Raw genomic sequence first — 24,647 nt, forward strand, 5'->3', positions numbered from 1 at the left:
AAATTGGAGATTAGGAGCGCACGCACACACCCTTAGCTTGAATGCATATTGTCAACTGAATGCATGAATCAAAGAACCAGAGCAGCCCGAAGCGAAACTGAGTAAAGCAGAAAGGAGGGGAAGTGCTGAGCTGATGATATGGTTTAGGGGTTAGTACAATTGAGAAACCATGTGACCCACTTTAATGGTGACAGATTGTACCCCTCCCACCTGTGTATTTGTGGGGGTGGGCATGATGATGGTTTAGGAAGGCGTTATCTTTGGGTGTGTCATTGGACGTTCTGATGTCACACACACACACACACACACAGTTGAACCGGTTATTCTTAGTCATACTCAAAAGCCATGGTGTTTCCACGCCTGCTTTCTGTTACATTATAATGGCATCTGGCTGACAGGCAGTTATTGTTCCACTGAACACTACTGTATAAACTGAGTTATCACTAACGAATACACCCACGCTCGCACTGTTAGAACATATACACACGCGCGGGCACGCACGCACACACACGGCAGTCAGCATATCTGAGTCACGGAATGACACGACAGAGACACAGAGGAAGTGTTAGGGTGTTGTCATCACGTGTAGCTTATCGCCTCGCTCTGTTTTCTCCCTGTCGCGTACCGTACAGTTCTGGCCCTCCCTTGTGTGCGTTTGCATTAGATCAACAAAAGCCGATATGCTTGTGGGTAGGGGTTTGTCATTGCCATAAAAATAAGTTACTCATTCATTTCCGGCTTGTTGAGACATGAGACTGTTTAGTTAGGGGTTTCTGCTACCAGCGGTAAGTACCAGGATGTTGGTGTAACGTTAGACAAGTAGGAGGAAGAGGCTTGTAAACAACGGTAAATGTCATAGCTTTTCTAATTATTCACGTTTTATCTCATAAACCCGCTGACTGTAATAGTCTGCCGGTTAAACGCAATCTAATGTTGAACGGTAAACGCAATACGTTTTTCTGACCAAATGTAGTGACTTCAACCAATCATGTAGTAGCAAACCAAAATCAATGTTTCTCTGCACAAAACCACCCACCACCCACTGCCAGTTACAACACAGCCAAACACATGCACATCGTACAGAAATGCTCATTTAGGCACTCACAAGCACACATTGAAATGTGCACACTCCTCGGGGATTGTTCAGGTCTTTTGTGTGTGCGTGTGCCTGTGTGTGACTGCATATCAATGTGTGCTTGTGACTGTCTACATTATGTACATTAAAATGGATTGCATGATTTGTTGCCGTTTATTACATTATTCATGAAAAAAGTTGTTACTCACCTGTTAATGTAATAACCACTGGTTAATGTATCAACTTGTTACATTTAGCAGAGAAAGATATTACCTTTACCGTCAAGTTACTACATTTACTGGGTTTATTACATAACAAATCTAGAAGTTATTACTCTTGCCAGTGTTATTACATTTACTGGGTTTATTACATAACAAATCTAGAAGTTATTACTCTTGCCAGTGTTATTACATTTACTGGGTTTATTACATAACAAATCTAGAAGTTATTACTCTTGCCAGTGTTATTACATTTACTGGGTTTATTACATAACAAATCTAGAAGTTATTACTCTTGCCAGTGTTATTACATTTACTGGGTTTATTACATAACAAATCTAGAAGTTATTACTCTTGCCAGTGTTATTACATTTACTGGGTTTATTACATAACAAATCTAGAAGTTATTACTCTTGCCAGTGTTATTACATTTACTGGGTTTATTACATAACAAATCTAGAAGTTATTACTCTTGCCAGTGTTATTACATTTACTGGGTTTATTACATAACAAATCTAGAAGTTATTACTCTTGCCAGTGTTATTACATTTACTGGGTTTATTACATAACAAATCTAGAAGTTATTACTCTTGCCAGTGTTATTACATTTACTGGGTTTATTACATAACAAATCTAGAAGTTATTACTCTTGCCAGTGTTATTACATTTACTGGGTTTATTACATAACAAATCTAGAAGTTATTACTCTTGCCAGTGTTATTACATTTACTGGGTTTATTACATAACAAATCTAGAAGTTATTACTCTTGCCAGTGTTATTACATTTACTGGGTTTATTACATAACAAATCTAGAAGTTATTACTCTTGCCAGTGTTACTATATTTACTGGGTTTATTACATAACACATCTAGAAGTTATTACTCTTGCCAGTGTTACTACATTTACTGGGTTTATTACATAACAAATCTAGAAGTTATTACTCTTGCCAGTGTTATTACATTTACTGGGTTTATTACATAACAAATCTAGAAGTTATTACTCTTGCCAGTGTTATTACATTTACTGGGTTTATTACATAACACATCTAGAAGTTATTACTCTTGCCAGTGTTATTACATTTGCTGTTGTTACGGCTAGACCCTAACACTGAAGGATGCATGTGGAAGCTTGCATGGTGGCAGGAACAAACGGGGGGGGGGGGAATGACGTGACACCGGTGCTCTGTATCAACTGACTGGTGGGATCGTGGTATCATGGAAAGAGGCCACAGGTGCTACCCTCGTCTCACACACACAGACCAACACATGCACACACACCCCTCCACTGGGATGGATTTGCCATTATCTGTTTATGAGCACCTGTTGAAGTTGAAAAGGTTGAAGTTAATGTGGGCGACCCCCCCAACCCCCACCCCTCCTCTCAAATGCAGTGCAGCAGATGTGTGTGTGTGTTCCTAACTTTTCTCAACTTTAGGACAGCACCTGAGGTTATGGACAGTAACATATGCACACTCAGACACACATTGACCCCTCTCTGCAGTTGGCCATTATAACAGCTGATCAAACACGGCTCCCTGGGAGGCTGCTCTGCTGTGCTCTGGGAGGCTGTGGGAGCTCCATGTCCCAGAGCTCAACACTGGAGTGGTTTAGCAAACACATCTCTGTTATAGAGCCCAGACCAGCAGCCTTTCCCCATCTCTCTCTTTCTATTTATCTCTCACTCTCTCAATTCAAGGGCCGTTTTGGCCTGGGAAACATATGTTTACATTGCCAAAGCAAGTGAAATGGATAATGAACAAAAGTGAAATAAACAATTTTAAAAAATGAACAGTAAACATTGCACTCACAAAAGTTTCAAAGGAATAGAGACATTTCTAATGTCATATTATGGCTATGTACAGTGTTGTAACAGTGTGCCAATAGTCTCTCTCCCTACCCACTCTCTCTACCTACCCTCTCTCTCTCCACCCTCTCCCTCTCTACCTACCCTCTCTCTCCCTACCCACTCTCTCCCTACCCACCCTCTACTCTCTCGCTACCCTCTCTCTACTCTCTCCCTACCCTCTCTCCCTAACCACTCTCTCTATCTCTCTATCCTCTCTCTACTCTCTCCCTACCCTCTCTCTCTCCCTACCCTCTCTCTCTCCCTACCCTGCCCTCTCTCTTCCTACCCACTCTCCCTACCCTCTCTCTACTCTCTCTCTCTCTATACCCTCTATCTTTCCCTATTCTCTCTCCCTACCCACTCACTCTACCCTCTCTCTCCCTACACACTCTCTCTACTCTCTCCCTACCCTCTCTCTCTACCTACCCACTCTCTCTACCCTCTCTCTACTCTCTCCCTACCCTCTCTACTCTCTCCCTCTCTACCATCTATCTCACCATATTCTCTCTCCCTACTCTCTCTCTCCACCCTCTCCCTACCCTCTCTCTCTCCCTACCCTCTCTCTCTACCAACTCTCTCTCTCCACCCTCTCCCTACTCTCTCTCTCTACCCATCCTCTCTCTCTACCCTCTCTCTACCCCCTCTCTCTCTCCACCCTCTCCCTACTCTCTCTCTCTCTACCCATCCTCTCTCTCTACCCTCTCTCTCTCCCTCTATCTCTCCCTATTTTCTCTACCCTCTCTACTCTCTCTCTCTCCATACCCTCTCCCTACTCTCTCCCTCCCCTCTCTTTTTCCCTACTCTCTCTACCCTCTATCTCTCCCTATTCCCTCTCTCTTCTCTCCCTATCCTATCTCTCTCTCTCTCTACCTTCTCTCTCTTGCTCTTTCTGTCACACCTTCGTGTAATTAATTCAGATTCCGGAATATAATATGTTTCCCAGCCTCATTAAAACTTCTTGGCTGCGTAGTTACTGTTTGGTCGCTGTATGGTTCTGTGTGGGTCTGTGGTGCCATTCATCTGTTATTGTGTCAAAACGCTTTAGCTAGTTTAGATTCTTTAACATGCTCCCCCTGCCAACACCACCAGAAAGGATCTATTGACAGTTTTTTTAGGTGAGTGGTGGGAATGAGACATTTGGGGGAAGAGACTGCATTTGTGCTCCCTGCACAGTGTGTGTGTGTGTGTGTGTGTGTGTGTGTGTGTGTGTGTGTGTGTGTGTGTGTGTGTGTGTGTGTGTGTGTGTGTGTGTGTGTGTGTGTGTGTGTGTGTGTGTGTGTGTGTGTGTGTGTGTGTGTGTGTGTGTGTGTTGTCTTGCCTGGTGAAGGTACTCGAAGGCTGAACAAATTACTTGGACAGCGTAGGTCAGGGAACGGAGGCGGTACTGAAAAAAAAGAGAAGGAAAAATGAATGGCGGCCTTTTTTTGTTCCCCTCTTCCACCTGATCCACTGACGTTGAATGTTTCAGCAGTTGGTTGTTTCCGGGAATTGGACTGGTAATCAGTGCAGTCCGTGTGTATGTGTGTGACAGATCTGATTTACATGTCGTTGTGCTGTTCTCAGGTGAGGGAGGGCGTTGGTTAGCTGAAGCGCTCGTTCATCAATTCTTCATCTGTCCCTCCTTTACCTCTGTCATTTTCTGTCTGTTTTCCTTGATTTCCTTCTCCTCTCTCGCTCTCTATCCCGGCTGCTCTCTGTCCCGGCTGCTCTCTGTCCCGGCTGCTCTCTGTCCCGGCTGCTCTCTGTCCCGGCTGCTCTCTGTCCCGGCTGCTCTCTGTCCCGGCTGCTCTCTGTCCCGGCTGCTCTCTTTCCCGGCTGCTCTCTGTCCCGGCTGCTCTCTGTCCCGGCTGCTTTCTGTCCCGCTAGCGCTCTATTGAGATGCAGTCTTGAGTGTCTGTTGTCCTCGGCTCTTTAGGACCATTGTCCTTGTCTAGTGAAACTTGGAGAGAGAAGTGCACTCACTGTTTGTTAACTTGTGTGTGTGTGTGTGTCAGGGTTGGGCAACAGTCCGAGTGGGACGTGGGAAGCACTGTTTAAGTGAGCTGTGTGTGTGCTCCTTCATCAAAGTGTGTGTGTGTGTGTGTGTGTGTGTGTGTGTGTGTGTGTGTGTGTGTGTGTGTGTGTGTGTGTGTGTGTGTGTGTGTGTGTGTGTGTGTGTGTGTGTGTGTGTGTGTGTGTGTGTGTGTGTGTGTGTGTGTGTGTGTGTGTGTGTGTGTGAGAGACCTGGCAGGGTTCACTAGAGCCCCAATGGCCTTTCTCAATTAGACACAAAATGTCACCCGTAGGTCCCTTTTCTGGCCAGTGAAATGGACGCCATAAAAACACAGCTACACTTGTGTCCATTCTGAGCTGCCAAACGCTTTACACCTCCTCCACTGTTGTTGAGGACATTTCTCTCTTTTCTCCACAGTGTCTCTCCTTTTCTGAGGTGGTTTTAAACCAGCGCTGTGTGGGGTTTGAGTCGAGCTTGTTGGAATAGGGTGTCTCTCCTCCTTTTTCCTGAGGTCATTTTCAGGTGTCTATCTCCACTTTCTCCTGTTTGTTTCTGAGGTTTTCAGATGGAGCTGCAGGATTTCTGTCCGGTTGGTTGTGAAGAATCTCTTCTTCTCTGAGGTCTATCAAACGGTGGGGTTTGCAGACTAGTCCACTCGTGACTAGCAGTGTAAAGGAAAACAAATGACTCAAGAGAAAATGCTCTGTGGAGTGGTTGAATATGACACACTTAGCGACTGCAAGAAGCTCGGTCAGAGATTACTTTATGTTAATTGGTGTGTGTGTGTTGATTGGTTGGCACAGTGAGGAGCACCAGGAGATGTCTTCAGGGGGACACGGATTGGCCTACTCTACTCCAATCCTTATTGACCCTTATTGACCCCCCCCCACACGCACTGTCTCCCGCTAGTGCACTCTCACACGCACCCTCCCCTGTCCTCCACACACCTCTCAATGTTTCTGTCTACAGAGCATGCTCTACTCCTATTGGCTGTGTGGCAGAAGTAAGGAATGGAAGGGTAGCTGGCCATTGTCTAATAAATACACAGTTAAAGGCGGTCTTTGTTACGATGCTGTGAGAACCAGAATGACTCTAGCCAGCCGTCTCGACGGGCAACCAACTGGACAACCTCTGGCATGACATGGTCCTTACAGACCGCCCCATAGGGTGCCACTGACTTCTCACAGGCCACGGGGTGACCCTTATTATGCCAGAATAAAAACCCTTCTCAGTTTTCCAGTTACTGGAGCTATAGTTAACCATCCGTTGACTTGCATTGTATGTGGAGTTATAATGTTGATGATTCTCAAATCATAACTAAACGATTCAGATGTAACATCGGAAACTGAACAAAAATCTAAACGCAACATGTAAAGAGTTGGTTTCATGAGCTGAAATAAAAAAAATGTCTATATCCCCGTTAGTGAGCATTTCTCCTTTGCCAAGATAATCCATCCAGCTGACAGGTGCATATCAAGAAGCTGATTAAAGGGTATGATCATTACACAGGTGCACCTTGTGCAGAGGACAATAAAAGGCCATCTCTAAAATGTGCAGTTTTGTCACACAACACAATGCTTCAGATGTCTCAAGTTGAGGGAGCGTACAATTGGCATGCTGACTGCAGGAATGTCCACCAGAGCTGTTGCCAGAGAATTGAATGTAAATATTTCTACCCATAAGCAGTCTCCAACGTTGTTTTAGATGTCCAATCGGCCTCACCGTAGACCACGTGTATGGCATCGTGTGGGCGAGGCGTTTGCTGATGTCAACGTTGTGAACAGAGTGCCCCGTGGTGGCAGTGGGGTTATGGTATGGTGTTTACTGATGTCAACGTTGTGAACAGAGTGCCCCATGGTGTCGGTGGGGTTATGGTATGGTGTTTACTGATGTCAACATTGTGAACAGAGTGCCCCATGGTGTCGGTGGGGTTATGGTATGGTGTTTACTGATGTCAACGTTGTGAACAGAGTGCCCCATGGTGTCGGTGGGGTTATGGTATGGTGTTTACTGATGTCAACATTGTGAACAGAGTGCCCCATGGTGGCAGTGGGGTTATGGTATGGTGTTTACTGATGTCAACGTTGTGAACAGAGTGCCCCATGGTGGCAGTGGGGTTATGGTATGGTGTTTACTGATGTCAACGTTGTGAACAGAGTGCCCCATGGTGTCGGTGGGGTTATGGTATGGTGTTTACTGATGTCAACATTGTGAACAGAGTGCCCCATGGTGGCAGTGGGGTTATGGTATGGTGTTTGCTGATGTCAACGTTGTGAACAGAGTGCCCCATGGTGGCAGTGGGGTTATGGTATGGTGTTTACTGATGTCAACGTTGTGAACAGAGTGCCCCATGGTGTCGGTGGGGTTATGGTATGGGCAGGCATAAGCTACAGACAACGAACACAATTGCATTTTATCCATGGCTATTTGAATGCACAGAGATACCGTGACAAGATCTTGAGGCCCATTGTCGTGCCATTCATCACCGCCATCACCTCATGTTTCAGCATGATAATGCACAGCCCCATTTCGCATGGCCTGCATACTCACCAGATGCTCTGTATCAACGTTCCAGTTCTCCCCCAATATCCAGCAACTTCAGACACAGCCATTGAAAAGGAGGGGATCAACTCTATGCAAAGGAGATCTGTCACACCAAATACAGACTGGTTTTCTGATCCACACCCTTACTTTAAAAAAAAAAGGTATCTGTGGTAGGCAGTTATGGGTTAATGCAGTGCTAGATAGTAGGTGAAGGTTAAGTCTGGTTGCCGTGCAGTGTTAGGCAGTATTATGGTCTGTAGTGGTAGTTAGGGGTTAAGTCTGGTTTCCATGGTAGGTAGTTAAGGGTTAAGTCTGGTTAGCAGTATTATGCAATCTGCAGAGAGAGAGAGGAAGAGTGGAAGTGCATTACAGAATGCTGAGCTCAGGGCTCTGGCACTCCGCCAGGCCTTTCCACACACACACACACGCACACACTCAGCTGAGGGCTTTCCAAGCTTCCCACCAGCCCAGCGGTCTCCTCCCGTGTTTAGGAATTATCTCTGCCTCTCCCTCTTTCTCTTTCTCCCTCTTACATCTCTCCCTCTCTATGTCTTTCCCTTCCTCTTTCTCTCATTCTCCCTCCCCATCTCTTTCCCTTCCTCTCCCTCTTCTCTCTCTGATGTCAGTAGTTCAGCTGTGGGCCATGTAGGACTCGGGTTGGGCTATACAATACAGGGGACTAGTGTGTGTGTGTGTGTGTGTGTGCGCGCGCGCTCGCTCGCAAACAGTTACATTGTGGAGCAACTGCCAACCGGGGATGTACAGTATGTGCCTGTGTGGGTGTGTGTTACACAAGCAGATGTAGTGTGTGAGAGAGCGGGTGGATTTGTTTGTGTGTGAAATGTGATCCCCTGTGGTGTTGTGTCAGCTGACTGCTAGGCAGGAAATGGAGGAGTTAAAGAAGGCGGGTTCTCTTTCGCTCTAAACCTCTCTCTGGCTGCAGTCCAAACTCAAAGTAGACAGCCCTCAGCCCTCGAATGACGTTTTACATCGTCATATCTGAGTGTACCTTAAATGTCCCTTGCCCAAGCGAGGGAGAGTGATGATCGGAGAGGCAACATCCTTGGTGGAAGTCTTGATGTTGAACTTAAAAACAACCAACTATTATTGGTTATTATTAAGCTATTATTGTACCTAGCAAGCTAACGTAGCTATCTAGAACTCCTGTCAGGTAGCTAGCTAGCTACAGTTATGCATAGCTGGCTAGCTAGTTTTATAGTTTTGGTAATTTATTCCAATACATTTCAGAATTCCCAAAAATATATTTACGAAGCTAGCTACGTTTTATAGGCTTGCATTGAATTGTAGGTCATATCAACCCCACAAGTGATCAAAGTTCTTCACTCGCTCCCTCAAACTAAATTGAGGGCCGAGGTGCCAAAGTTTGTGAAATGGACCTCCACTTAAGATGGCAATCAAACTGCATCCGGTTTCGACGGGGATTCCCCCAAGGGAAAGGGGCTAGTGCGAGGGGGTAAAAAATAACATGTTTGGACTGCAGCCGCTGTCTCTCTTTGCTCTCTGCTCTCTTTGAAACTATCACGTGATTTTCTATCTCTCTTCTCCCCCCCCCGTCTTGTTAGTCAGTTCTTCCAGTTTGTCAGTTCAGTGTGACTTTCCAGCATTCTGATTGAGCAAAAGCCTGTTGAGAGAACCGAAACCTATGTGTGTGTTGTTTTCTTCTGCGTGTGTATTTTCATTGCACACACATGTAGTGTATGTGTGTGTGCTGTCTCCCAGACCTCCCTTGAGACCATTACTGAATTCTTGTAAAATCTCACTCGCTCAATCTATCTCAGACCATTAGGACTATTTGTTTCCCATTGGGCTGTAGTTGAAGTATCTGGCTAACCATCTTAACATTGCTCCAGGCTCAAGTCCCCTGCTTAAGGACTGATTTAGGATCAGCTTAGCCATATCAAGGCCTAACCTGAACCCTTAAGAGATTTAAGGCAAAGTTGACCTTAGATCCACGCTGTAGGACCATCTGAGGCTTTTCACACTAAGCTATGGACGGTCGGTCGTATAGAGGTACAATTTCGGCAATATGAGGCTCGTCAAGGATTCTCGGTAGAGAGTCATGAAAGTAGCAATGTGATACTGTAGCATTATAGACTGCCACAATATCATAGGGGGCCAGGGGAGCCCCACTACACAGAAGAACCTGAGATAGACCCTCTAGTACTGGGAAGCAGACCCGCTCTCCTCCTGGTGTACAGTATGTGTGTGTTCTTTGAGAAAGCCCAAAATACAACGAAAGACTTAATTCGGTGTTCTCCTTTCTCTTCTTCACCTCAGGGAATAATGGTGTTGGAAGGAATAGCAACCGTTTTACAGTCGCCTGTCTGATTGTGCTATTTTGTGTTTTTTTTTTTGGTGCAGATCTGAACTTTTTTTGTGCATAATGTTTCCGCCATTTCCTATGACTGAAAAGAGCTTCTGGACATCAGAACAGCTAACATCGATTTGGATGAGGATTTTTACTTCAATAAGTCAGAGGCGAATGACATACTGCTCATCCCGGACCAGGCCCGAATCCCTGACACCCGAAGAAGGAAGAGGCGCCGTTATTGAGGTCGGCGGGGCAGGATACCTGACGAGACGACATTAACCGCCTCTACCCTCTCTTCTATTGGCGAACATGCAATCACTGGAGAATAAACTGGAGACCAGCCTATCAACTTGATCTGAAGAACTGTAATATCCTATGTTTCTCCGAGTCGTGGCTGAACAAGGACAAATCTATCATTTTTTTTCTGTACATCGGGAGGACAGAATGGCAGTGTTGGGCAAATTCTGGGAGGGGGGGTTACAACAGCTGGTGTGCGATCTCTAATATTAAGTAAGTATCGAGGTTCTGTCCACCTGAGTTACAATACCTCATGATAAGCTGTAGACCACCCAGAGTGCCACCCACGACTGCGTAGCGGCATCGTGGACTATAGAAAACGGAGGGCCGAGCACTCCCCCATTGACATTGACGGAGCTGTAGACCACCCAGAGTGCCACCCACCACTGCGTAGCGGCATCGTGGACTATAGAAAACGGAGGGCCCGAGCACTCCCCCATTCACATCGACGGAGCTGTAGTTGCGTGGGAGGCAAGCGGTACCAGAGCGCCAAGTCTGGGACCAAAAGGCTCCTGAACGGCTTCTACCCACAAGCCGTAAGACTGCTGAACAGTTAATCATTGATCCCCTTATTATTTGCACTGACTCTATGCACACTCTATGCACACTCACTGGACTCCACCCACATACTGCACTGACACTCCAAAACACACACCACATACGCTTACACACACAAAACACACTCACAAACACATTTTTTATTTTTTACTCTGCATTGCTGGGAAAGGGCTCATAAGTAGGCATTTCACGGTAAAGTCTACACCTGTTATATTCGGCGCATGTGACAAATAAAAATGTATTTGAAACCTAAATACAGTGGAGGGAAAACACATGGATTGGTACAATATATGGATTGGTTGTTTTACTGTTGTGTGTGTGAGAGAGTGTGTGTGCGGTGTGTGTGAGAGAGTGTTAGAGAGAGAGAGAGATGTGACGTAGTAAGCCATTTTCGGGGACCACTTTTGGCTCCTGAGTGCTACTTTCAGAACTACTGGCTACAAGGTATACAAAAGTACCGGAGAATCTTTTTCAATCCTCTATATCTATGACTATCTAGATCCTATTGGTCTCCTGTCCTCTCTACATTTGACATTTGTCATTTAGTAGATGCTCTTATCCAGAACGACTTACAGTTAGTGCATTCATCTTAAGATTGCTAGGTAGGACAACCACATATCACAGGCATAGAAAAGTACATTTTCCCTCAATTCCGTAGCTATCAGCAAAGTCTGAGGTATGGGGGGGGGGTCAAGTGCGAGTGTTAGCATGGCTATCTAGAGCAGGGATTGGCAACTGGCGGCCATGGGGCCACTTTGGTAGGCCTGCATATCAGTTTTCAATCAGGGTCTTAACTTACTGTTGAGTGTTAGAATACATAAGGTGCAAGTTCGAAATCCAGTTGTGCATCAGCAGTCACTTAATTAGTCCATGTCAGCTATTTTTTTTTTCAGATTGATAAATTAGTCTAGTGGCTTGCTATCTAAACCTGTAGTAAGCACGGTTGAATTACCAACCGGGGTGGGGCCCATTGATCATCAGTTATCATATAAAAAACTGCAAACATTTGCCTCCATTACAGGGAATGTGCTGTAAAACTGCACATTTTTCTCTCTGCCCCATGGCAAAATGTGTATAATTGCAGGAAATGAGTATGCAGGCCATGGGAATTGTATACAATTATTATTATTATTTTTTATCTTCACGGTCACCACTTGGATTCCCAAACAATCACAAATACTACACTGACACTTTCACACTACACATACGCTGCTGCCGCTCTGTTTATTATCTATCCTGATTGCCTAGCCACTGTAAAACCGCTAATGGTGGGGGGGTATGCAGACCCAGGAGCCCCTGCAGCCCCTCATGATTTCCTTCTTTTTTTTGGCCCCCATCCCCTTCAAAGTTGCCCCTCCCTGATCTAGAGCCTATTGGTCTCATGTTCTCTCTAACATGGCCATTTTATATCCAGTTTGTTTACTGTCCTCTCTGGAGTTAACTGATCTGATCCCGGGCCCAACCAGACAGGATTTGTGGCGGCCATTTTGAGGGTTTCTCAGTGATGTCAATATCCCATAAGTTTTGGCTCTCAGTGTGGTTTTCAGAGGCCTGCTGCATTATCAGCAGGAAAAGACTTCCTCCCTGACATTTTTCTTCCTTTTCCATGTGTGTCTGGTCAGGAGGAATTTTGGACTGTTCCTCTTTACAAAACTGTTTCAGTTCAGCAATATTCTTGAGATGTCTGGTGTGAACTGCTCTCTTGAGGTCATGCCACAGCATCTCAATAGGGTTGAGGTCAGGACTCTGACTGGGCCACTCCAGAAGCCATTCTGTTGTTGATTTACTTCTGTGTTTTGGGTCTTTGTCCTGTTGCATCAACCAACTTCTGTTGAGCTTCAATTGGCGGACAGATTAGCCTAACATTCACCTGTAAAATGTCTTGATAAACTTGGGAATTCATATTCCGTCGATGATAGTAAGCTGTCCAGGCCCTGAGGCAGCAAAGCAGCCCCAAACCATGATGCTCCCTCCACCATACTTTACAGTTGGTATGAGGTTTTGATGTTGGTGTGCTGTGCCATTTTTTTCTCCACACATAGTGTTGTGCGTTCCTTCCAAACAACTCAACTGTAGTTTCAGCTGTCCCAAAATATTTTGCCAGTAGCACTATGGAACATCCAGGTGCACCTTTGCAAACTTCAGACGTGCTACAATGTTTCTTTTGGACAGCAGTGGCTTCTTCTGTGGTATCCTCCCATGAACACCAATCTTGTTTAGTGTTTTGCGTATGGTAGACTCGTCAACAGAGATGTTATCATGTTCCAGAGATTTCTGTAAGTCTTTAGCTGACACTCTAGGATTCTTCTTAACCTCATTGAGCGTTCTGCACGGTGCTCTTGCAGTCATCTTTACAGGACAGCCACTCCTAGGGAGAGTAGCAACAGTGCTGAACTTTCTCAATTTATAGACAATTTGTTTTATCGTGGACTGATGAACATCAAGGCTTTTAGAGATACTTTTGTAACCCTTTCCAGCTTTATGCAAGTCAACAATTCTTAATTTGAGGTCTTCTGAGATCTCTTTTGTTCGAGGCACGGTTCACATCAGGCAATGCTTCTTGTGAATAGCATACTAAAATTTTGTGAGTGTTTTTATAGGGCAAGGCAGCTCTAACCAACATCTCCATTCTCCTCTCATTGATTGGACTCCAGGTTAGCTGACTCCTGACTCCAATTAACTTGGGGTTCAACACAATTTTTTCCAACCTACACTGTGAATGTTTAAATGATGTATTCAATATATACAAGAAAAATACAATAATTTGTGTCTTATTAGTTTAAGCGCACTATGTTTGTCTATTATTGTGACTTAGATGAAGATCAGATCAAATTTGATGACCAATTTATGCAGAAATCCAGTTAATTCCAAAAGGTTCACACACTTTTTCTTGCCACTGTATGTGTGTGTTTGTGAGGAGGTTTAATAACCCAGGCATTACCAGGTAAGCATTGGGACGTGTTGTGGAAAGGAAATGAGAATGTTTCACTCTTCCATCTCGCTGGCTCTCCTGCCTGACTGAAAGTGTCTGCGTGTGTGTGACCAGTGAGTGACCAGAGAATTTCATGTTTCATGTTTTTAGAAAATAGAAGACTGGTGCTAACTAGTGGAGAATAGGGTGTGTGTGCAGTGTGTGTGTGTGCAGGGCTGTGTGGGGGCCGTGTGTGTGCAGGGCTGCGTGGGGGGCCGTGTATGTGTGTGCGCAGGACTGCATGGGGCCAAGTGTGTGTGTGTGTGTGTGTGCGCGCGCAGGGCTGTGTGGGGGCCGTGTGTGTGTGTGTGTGTGTGAAGGCTGAGCTCTATTGCATTAGGAGGTCGACACACTGATGGCCTCTAGAGATCAGCAGTTTGCCCTTTTCCCCCAGAGAGAGAAAGGAGAGACATCTTCAGGGACTGCTCCTTCTCTTCCTCTCACTCTTGCTGTTATAGTCTGACTAGTAGCTAGCTGGTACCATGGGCCTTCTTCACACTTAAGGTTACAACAAGCATAACTCTGTTGATCTACGTGCACATGGGTGAAGTGGGATCGTTGGAGTAGCAGACATCTTTTGATGACATGATATCCTCGCTGGTCCCACTCCCATTCACTAGGGGGCGATAGCAAAGTTTTTAAAAAATGGTCTTAGTTTTGTGAAAGTAAGGAAGAGTCACCTTCCCTTGCTTGAAGTACCTTGGTGGCAGCCTAGCTAAAAACATAGCAAGCTAACTAGCCTTTTTAGCTTCCCACATCTCCATGTGAAATAATCAGATTTATTCTAAAAAACATGCCCTGACAAATATTCTTATACTTGCGGGTGTAACCTAAAACATTATCCCAGTTTGATATGCTGCTTGTGTATTTAATGTTTTTGTCATGGAGGGGAAAAAAATACATGGCTAGCTAGTTAGCTACAACAGGTTCTACCATTTCAGAATAGCCTGTAATCACTAGGGATGGGGGGAAATAGATAGTTACATATCCAGATGTTCTTTTTGCTGATGTATTTTTTTGGGGACAATTTCGCAATATCATTTTTGCACTAGTTGGCTGTACCTGTGTAACAGTATAACTTTAGACCATCCCTTAGCCTGAACCAGGGACCCTCTGCACACATCAACAACAGTCACCCACGAAGCATCGTTACCCATCGCTTCACAAAAGCCGCTGCCCTTGCAGAGCAAGGGGGACCACTACTTCAAGGTCTCAGAGCAAGTGACGTCACCGATTGAAACGCTATTTAGCTCGCACCACCGCTAAATAGCTAGCAGTTTCACATCCGTTACACCTGCACCAAAACCCCAGTGTTTTTCCATCATAGTTAACTCCAGATTTCTTCATCAGGAGCACATTTGTTTTCAACACTTTTATTTCCATGATGACTGATCAAAACAACGAATCGTAATACATATTGATAGATTGCATGTTTCGTCACAATATTGTTTTGAACGTTCGTTTTGGACTGATGCCCAACTGAGAATTCTACACAATGCATTGTCAATGAGCGTGGTGGCTTGGAAATACAATGCCATTCAAAAACAGGCAAGTAATTCGAAGGAAAACCTTTTGTCACCATTTTGATGTCGCCTTATTGATTTTAGGTGCAGTATATAACCAAAGATTTGTATAACTAAGATAGACCACAGCCTGTCGTTTCCAATGGGAACAAACGAGTCATTAGTGGGCAGAACAAGCAAGGAGGTGGGCAGAGCCAAGCATGAGCTAGCTAGATCCTATTGGTGAGTTCTAGCATACATTTGCATATTTCCGTTAGTCAACGCCTACTGTGAAGTGCCTGCGTGCAATGACTCAATTCGCCTTTGCACTCCTTCTAAACAATGCAATTTAAAAAAAACTTTGACAAAGTGTAAAGTCTACAAAACTTTGTTCACTCTGCTCGAAACAGATTTTACTTATGTGAACAGAACTGTATTGAGATCAAATGTTTCATTAATGGGAACATTTGCAGAATGTCGGCCAAAATCCATCTCGTTCCATCTTCTCCCGCTGCCGGCCACTGGGCTTCTTCTCACTACCATATTTTGTATTGAGTGGAAACACCTAGCGGATGCTTCACATTTTATATGTCCAGTGAAATATCTGTCTCGTTGTTCTGTCTGTGGTATATCGTTAGCTAGTTAGTTAAGATTGAGGGGAGAAAACCGGATTTGAATTAGCTAAAGTTAGTATTGCTAGCGTTTTTTTTACTAACTTTGCTAGCTAATGACAACATTGCCATCTGTCTAAAATACATTTGGCAAAGTTGTTTCCTACTAAACATTTGACTATTTTAGCAATTTAATCGTATTTTCAGGCACTATAGTATAATTTAGACGAAACAGTCGTTAGCCTCCATCCAGAATTTCTGGGTTTATCAAGACTTTAATGCACCACTATTGCGTCGCGGGTAGAGCGCGGCTTGGAGAACATTCATGACGCGACCGAGTGACGTTGGTGCGACCGAATCGTAAGAATCTCGTATCTGCATCTAAGTATCGTGATAATATAGTATCGTGAGGTCCCTGGCAATTCACAGCCCTAGTAATCACTAGTTATTACATATCAACCAACTTTATTTCTGAGTGGATTCTTGATGTTCGGTTTACTGTTTGAACAGTCATTGAGATTATATTTGGTAATCAATGCAAAATAGGCTACTTTGATGAATAGCGACAACACTGCCCCCACGGCTGCGGAAGAACGATACCCGCGTCTCAATTTTCAAGTAGTCAAAAAGTACATCAAATGCTCGATTGCAATTACAGGGAGTCGCCCCTTTTGAAATTGAAATTGCAAAACAGAATCTTGCGTCTGCAAAGAGCTTGTAGTAAGCTATAGGCTAGTGAGCCACACACTCACAGAGTTGTTATGACAAGAACATAAATGCCATTGTACTGTTCAAATATTTCGAAGGTAAGCTTCTGTCAAGCACTTTTGTGTAAAACTGTTACAGTTTGATTGATTGCCTAATGGTTCTAATGGTTTTGCTCCTTGCAGGGTTCCACCTCAGTGGAACAGTAACAGAACCGGCCACAGCGTCGGAACCCGAGCTCGTCTGCAGTGTGAGCGTCAGCTTCGACCGCTGCAAGATCACCGCGGTAACGTGCGGCTGCGGCAACAAGGACATCTTCTACTGCGCCCACGTTGTAGCGCTGGCCCTGTACCGTGTACGGAAGCCCGAGCAGGTCAAACTACACCTGCCCATCTCAGAGACTCTGTTCCAGATGAATAGAGACCAGCTGCAGAAGTTTGTCCAGTACCTGATAACAGTACACCACACCGAGGTGTTGCCCACTGCTCAGAAACTAGCTGATGAGATTCTGTCGACCAACTCTGAGATCAACCAGGTCCATGGTGAGTGGGGTGGATGATGCGTAGACGAGAGAAAGACTGTGTGAGGAAGAAAAAGTGTGTGCGTGTGTGTGTGTTTTTGCGTGAGTGTGTGTGCCTGGAAATGATTTCCCCCTGTCTGGCTCCAATAAAGCAGATCACTGGAGAGGGAAACACTTTGATCAAGTCACGTCCGTGTGACAGATCAACGGTAATGTAGGATGTGGGGAAGAGTGTGTGATGATACTTTAGGCCCACTTTACTTAAGCCGATATCATTGTGCTCATCTTGTTCTGTTTTTGTTTGTGACATAGAGCCCAGTGTTTTCATTGACTCATTTTCAATTTCTCAACCTAAACGATGAGCACTGTGTGTCTCAACTAACCTGTGTGTGTGCGCAGGGGCCCCGGACCCCACGGCAGGGGCCAGTGTAGATGATGAGAACTGTTGGCACCTGGATGAGGAGCAGGTTCAGGAGCAGGTGAAACTCTTCCTCTCACAGGGAGGTTACCACGGCTCTGGGAAACAACTCAACCTTCTCTTCAGCAAGGTAACGCATACGCACACCAGGGTTGGGGTCAATTTTAGTTGAAGTGAGTCAATTCAGGAAGCAGAGTAAACTGACATTCCAATTCAATAATTGAAAAAAAAGGGATTTTTTTCCCCCAATGACTTCTTAATACATTGAAAAGTAGAAGATATATGTATTTCAAAATGTGTTTAATTTTTTGTATTTTAAATTTAAATCCTTTCCTAAATTGACTGCCCTCAATTTGAACTGACCCCTACCCTGTCACTCTCTCTCACACACACACACACACACACACACACACACACACACACACACACACACACACACACACACACACACACACACACACACACACACACACACACACACACACACACACACACACACACACACACACACACACACACACACACACACACCTTTGATGACCTCTCTCCCTCCCTCCCCCCTCTCTCTTTCTCCTCTAGGTGAGAGAGATGTTGAAGATGCGTGACTCCAACGGTGCCAGAATGTTAACGCTGATCACAGAACAGTTTATGGGCGACCCTCGCCTGGCTCTGTGGAGACAACAGGGAACCACCATGACTGACAAATACAGACAGCTGTGGGATGAGCTAGGTAAGAGACAACACACACAAAGTCACACAAGCTTGTGCACAAGGACAGACACCACTTGGACGGACTAGCCGTTCAAGAGAGAGTAAACACGCACACATATGATGGTCACTCAAGTGCTGCTATGATGACTGTTTGATTTGTGTGTTGGTCAGCTGTGTTAGACCTGTGTCTCCCTATGCTTTCTGATATGATGGCTGCTTGTATGCCGGTGTGTGTATGTGTGTATGTATCAGGAGTGTATTGTATCAAATCAAACTTATTTGTCACTTACACATGGTTTGCAGATGTTAATGCGAGTGTAGCGAAATGCTTGTGCTTCAAGTTCCGACAATGCAGTAATAACCAACGAGTAATCTAACCTAATAAATTCCACAACTACTACCTTATACACACAAGTGTAAAGGGATAAAGAATATGTACATAAAGACATCAATTTCCATTATTAAAGTGGCTGGAGTTGAGTCAGTGTGTTGGCAGCAGCCACTCAATGTTAGTGGTGGCTGTTTAACAGTCTGATGGCCTTGAGATAGAAGCTGTTTTTCAGTCTCTCGGTCCCTGCTTTAATGCACCTGTACTGACCTCACCTTCTGGATGATAGCGGGGTGAACAGGCAGTGGCTCGGGTGGTTGTTGTCCTTGATGATCTTTATGGCCTTCCTGTGACATCGGTTGGTGTAGGTGTCCTGGAGGGCAGGTAGATTGCCCCCGGTGATGCGTTGTGCAGACCTCACTACCCTCTGGAGAGCCTTACGGTTGTGGGCGGAGCATTTACCGTACCAGGCAGTGATACAGCCCGACAGGATGCTCTCGATTGTGCATCTGTAGAAGTTTGTGAGTGCTTTTGGTGACAAGCCGAATTTCTTCAGCCACCTGAGGTTGAAGAGGCACTGCTGTGCCTTCTTCACGAAGCTGTCTGTGAGGGTGGACCAATTCAGTTTGTCCGTGATGTGTACGCCGAGAAACTTAACTTTACTACCCTCTCCACTATTGTCCCGTCGGTGTGGATAGGGGGGTGCTCCCTCTGCTCTTTCCTGAAGTCCACAATCATCTCCTTAGTTTTGTTGACGTTGAGTATGAGGTTATTTTCCTGACACCACACTCCGAGGGCCCTCACCTCCTCCCTGTAGGCCGTCTCGTCATTGTTGGTAATCAAGCCTACCACTGTAGTGTCGTCTGCAAACTTGATGATTGAGTTGGAGATGTGCATGGTCACGCAGTCGTGGGTGAACAGGGAGTACAGGAGAGGGCTCAGAACGCACCCTTGTGGGGCCCCATTGTTGAGGATCAGCGGGGTGGAGATGTTGTTACCTACCCTCATCACCTGGGGGCGGCCCGTCAGGAAGTCCAGGACCCAGTTGCACAGGGCGGGGTTGAGACCCAGCGTCTCAAGCTTGGTGACGAGTTTGGAGGGTACTATGGTTTAAATGCTGAGCTGTAGTCGATGAACAGCATTCTCACATAGGTATTCCTCTTGTCCAGATGGGTTAGGGCAGTGTGCAGTGTGGTTGCGATTGCGTCGTCTGTGGACCTATTTGGGCGGTAAGCACATTGGAGTGGGTCTAGGGTGTCAGGTAGGGTGGTGGTGATATGGTCCTTGACTAGTCTCTCAAAGCACTTCATGATGACGGAAGTGAGTGCTACGGGGCGGTAGTCGTTTATCTCAGTTGCCTTAGCTTTCTTGGGAACAGGAATAATGGTGGCCCTCTTGAAGCATGTGGGAACAACAGACTGGGATAGGGATTGATTGAATATGTCCGTAAACACACCAGCCAGCTGGTCTGCGCATGCTCTGAGGGCGCGGCTGGGTTGCCGTCTGGGCCTGCAGCCTTGCGAGGGTTAACATGTTTAAATGTTTTACTCACATCGGCTGCAGTGAAGGAGAGTCCGCAGGTTTTGGTTGCGGGCTGTGTCAGTGGCACTGTATTGTCCTCAAAGCAGGCAAAAAAATTATTTAGTCTGTCTGGGAGCAAGACATCCTGGTCCGTGACGGGGCTGGTTTTATTTTTGTAATCCGTGATTGACTGTAGACCCTGCCACATACCTCTTGTGTCTGAGCCGTTGAATTGAGATTCTACTTTGTCTCTATACTGACGCTTAGCTTGTTTGATTGCCTTGCGGAGGGAATAGCTACACAGTTTGTATTCGGTCATGTTTCCGGTCACCTTGCCCTGGTTAAAAAGCAGTGGTTCGGGCTTTCAGTTTCACGCGAATGCTGCCATCAATCCACGGTTTCTGGTTTGGGAATTATTTTCTCGTTGCTATGGGTACGACATCGTCAATGCACTTTCTAATGAACCCGCTCACCGAATCAGCATATTCGTCAATGTTGTTGTCGGACGCAATGCGGAACATATCCCAATCCACGTGATCGAAGCAGTCTTGAAGCGTGGAATCCGCTTGGTCGGACCAGCGTTGAACAGACCTAGTCAGTCTGTTATGTTTTGGGCATTATCTGTAGGGTGTGAGCTGGATGGTTTGTGAAATATATGCTTTTTACAGCCTAAAATGGATTTGGAGATTGTGAGATCTCTCTCTCTCTCTCTCTCTCTCTCTCTCTCTTTCTCTCTCTCAGAACAGATTAGATGTGGACTGAAGGATCAGAGTAGGCCCATCAAAGGAAATAAAGGGAGGGATCGGGTGAAGAGTGTGTGTGTGTGTGTGTGTGTGTGTGTGTGTGTGTGTGTGTGTGTGTGTGTGTGTGTGTGTGTGTGTGTGTGTGTGTGTGTGTGTGTGTGTGTGTGTGTGTGTGTGTGTGTGTGTGTGTGTGTGTGTGTGTGTGTGTGTGTGTGTGTGTGTGTCAGGAGCTAAATCCATCTTGATGAGCCCAATATTGTTTTAATGAATGTGTGTGTTTGATCCTTTGTAGTCTGAGACAGCGGTTCCCATCTGGCTTAGGTTGGAGAGGGAGAAATATAGGCCAAGCTTTCTCACTACTGACGGGTGTGTGTGCATGTGTGTATGCTCACAAGGCCATAATTCGCTCACTCACACACATGCCCATTCATTTATACTGACTCTTCACACCCCCACTCACATACAAGATGCTGCTACTCTGTTTATCTTATATGCTGTTGCCTAGTCCCCTTACCCCTATATTTATCTACCTCCATAACTCCGTTATCCCTGCACATTGTAAACACTGTATTGGAACTGGCCCTGTATATTGTATGCTTACTTACTTACTTATTGTTTATACAATATTATTTATCGTCTGTTTTTCCCCTGAGTATTACATTGTTATTGATGATTGCATTGTTGGGTTTTGAGGCAAGGCATTAAAACTTGAAACTTCCATCTTCAAATGGCGTCAGCCAGCTAGCAAGGTGATGAACAGTAGAACATGCTTGTTGTTTATTTGTGTTGAATGTGTTTGTTCTGTGATCTCTGTCCTCTCCTCCTTTCCTTGGCTTATCTTTATCCTGTCATAATTGAACCACCACTGTGTGTGTGTGTGTGTGTGTGTGTGTGTGTGTGTGTGTGTGTGTGTGTGTGTGTGTGTGTGTGTGTGTGTGTGTGTGTGTGTGTGTGTGTGTGTGTGTGTGTGTGTGTGTGTGTGTGTGTGTGTGTGTGTGTGTGTGTGTGTGTGTGTGTGTGTGTGTGTGTGTGTGTGTGTGTGAACACTGAACAGTGCACTGTCCATATTCAGGATAAGCAGGAAAGCGAAACTGCAGCTTTCGGGATTATTCCATGTAATTGTGTAATTGGGGGAGACTCTAGACCCTAGCCTAGCAACGACATCCAATAGTAACCTACCCTAGCAACAACATTCAATAGTAACCTACCCTAGCAACAACATTCAATAGTAACCTACCCTAGCAACAACATTCAATAGTAACTTACCCTAGCAACAACATTCAATAGTAACCTACCCTAGCAACAAAATCCCATAACCACAACCCTGTTGTCATGGTAGTTGATTGTTGGAACAGTATTATATATCCCCCCCAGTCTCTTTGTCTGTTTTGCTGCTTGTTTCTCTCTCTTTCTGTTTTAAGGGAAGTACATCTCTTATTTCTGTATAATTTGAATGCATTTCCACGTTTTCCGCGTTTGCCCTGCTTGCTGGATGCACCTTCTCCTCTCCTTTCTAAAATCTCCCCTTATTTATTATTTCTCTTTTATTTTCCTTTACTCCCCACCGTTCCCTTCCCATCTCATCGCCAGTCTGTTGCTCCCTTCTCCTCTCTCTTCCCTCTCTTCTCTCGTCCCTCTTTTGTCCTTGAGGCCGTCCAAACAAAGACGGAGGAATAAAACGACTCCTATCCCCACCCCCGTCTTCCTTCCCTCCTCCTGTTCTCATCCCCCTCTCCTCCTCCTCCTGTTCTCTCGCTTCACCTCTCTCTGCCTCCTCCTGTCTCGTTCTGTCATCTGTCCCCCTTTTCTGTTCTGTGCTCATTTTCCATCATTTTTCTCCCTGTTTTTCTAGGCATATTTCTTTTCGTGCCTTCCGTCCCCCACTCTCCAGCTCTCTCTCCTTCCCTCACTCCCTTCATCCATAACCCATCTCCCTTTCAGCTCAGGCTTCAGGTAATCACAGTGTGTCACTAGAGTATCTGTGAGCGTGAGTGCGGCAGGCATGTGTTTATTGAATAGATAACAGTCAGACTGTTGATGCTCCGGAACATTTTAATGGCATCTATTTTTCCCTTTTTACAGAATCAAATGATATGATTCAAGAATGAACAACAATAACAGAAGCATTGTGTGTGTGTGTGTGTGTGTGTGTGTGTGTAGGTGCCCTGTGGATGTGTATTGTGCTCAACCCCCACTGTAAGTCGGAGCAGAAGTGTGTGTGGCTGAGACAGCTGAGACGGTGGAACGGTGTTGACGTGTGTCCCTGGGAGGACGGAAACCACGGCAACGAACTGCCAAACCTCACACACGCACTGCCGCACGGCAACCCAGGTGAGAAAACACAGAGACACACACACACCTGACCAACACAGTGCCTCAGGGCCAACCCAAGTGAGAAAACACAGAGACACACACACACAATCTCAATTCAACGGCTCAGACACAAGAGGTATGTGGCAGGTTCTACAGTCAATCACGGATTACAAAAAGAAAACCAGCCCCGTCACGGACCAGGATGTCTTGCTCCCAGACAGACTAAATAACTTTTTTGCCTGCTTTGAGGACAATACAGTGCCACTGACACGGCCCGCAACTAAAATATGCGGACTCTCCTTCACTGCAGCCGACGTGAGGAAAACATTTAAACATGTCAACCCTCGCAAGGCTGCAGGCCCAGGCGGCATCCCCAGCCGCGCCCTCAGAGCATGCGCAGACCAGCTGGCTGGTGTGTTTACAGACATATTAAATCAATCCCTATCCCAGTCTGTTGTTCCCACATGCTTCAAGAGGGCCACCATTATTCCTGTTCCCAAGAAAGCTAAGGTAACTGAGCTAAACGACTACCGCCCCGTAGCACTCACTTCCGTCATCATGAAGTGCTTTGAGAGACTAGTCAAGGACCATATCACCTCCAACCTACCTGACACTCTAGACCCACTCCAATGTGCTTACCGCCCAAATAGGTCCACAGACGATGCAGTCTCAACCACACTGCACACTGCCCTAACCCATCTGGACAAGAGGAATACCTATGTGAGAATGCTGATCATCGACTACAGCTCAGCATTTAACACCATAGTTTTCTCCGAGCTCGTCATCAAGCTCAGGACCCTGGGTCTTGACCCCGCCCTGTGCAACTGGGTACTGGACTTCCTGACGGGCCGCCCCCAGGTGGTGAGGGTAGGCAACAACATTTCCACCCCGCTGATCCTCAACACTGGGGCCCCATAAGGGTGCGTTCTGAGCCCTCTCCTGTACTCCCTGTTCACCCACGACTGCGTGACCATGTACGCCTCCAACTCAATCATCAAGTTTGCGGACGACACAATGGTGGTAGGCTTGATTACCAACAACGATGAGACGGCCTACAGGGAGGAGGTGAGGGCCCTCGGAGTGTGGTGTCAGGAAAATAATCTCACACTCAACATCAACAAAACTAAGGAGATGATTGTGGACTTTAGGAAACAGCAGAGGGAACACCCCCCTATCCACATCGATGGAACAGTAGTGGAGAGGGTAGTAAGTTTTAAGTTCCTCGGCATACACATCACAGACAAACTGAATTGGTCCACTCACACAGACAGCGTCGTGAAGAAGGCGCAGCAGCGCCTCTTCAACCTCAGGAGGCTGAAGAAATTTGGCTTGTCACCTAAAGCACTCACAAACTTCTGCAGATGCACAATCGAGAGCATCCTGTCGGGCTGTATCACCGCCTGGTACGGCAAATGCTCCACCCACAACCGTAAGGCTCTCC

At 45.8% G+C, this 24,647-nt stretch overlaps 1 protein-coding gene across 1 annotated transcript in view; it reads left to right on the plus strand.

The window, feature by feature from the left end:
- LOC124048650 (zinc finger SWIM domain-containing protein 6-like) overlaps window positions 1-24,647 on the plus strand; it is a 57,052-nt gene that overhangs the window by 14,760 nt on the left and 17,645 nt on the right. The window contains exons 2-5 of the mRNA XM_046369637.1: window positions 16,838-17,194; window positions 17,572-17,720; window positions 18,170-18,320; window positions 23,054-23,224. Coding sequence (XP_046225593.1) covers window positions 16,838-17,194; window positions 17,572-17,720; window positions 18,170-18,320; window positions 23,054-23,224 — 828 coding nt within the window. The remainder of the gene's footprint in view (window positions 1-16,837; window positions 17,195-17,571; window positions 17,721-18,169; window positions 18,321-23,053; window positions 23,225-24,647) is intronic.

The sequence above is a fragment of the Oncorhynchus gorbuscha genome, linkage group LG11 (genome assembly GCF_021184085.1).
Source record: "Oncorhynchus gorbuscha isolate QuinsamMale2020 ecotype Even-year linkage group LG11, OgorEven_v1.0, whole genome shotgun sequence".
Classification (NCBI taxonomy): domain Eukaryota; kingdom Metazoa; phylum Chordata; class Actinopteri; order Salmoniformes; family Salmonidae; genus Oncorhynchus; species Oncorhynchus gorbuscha.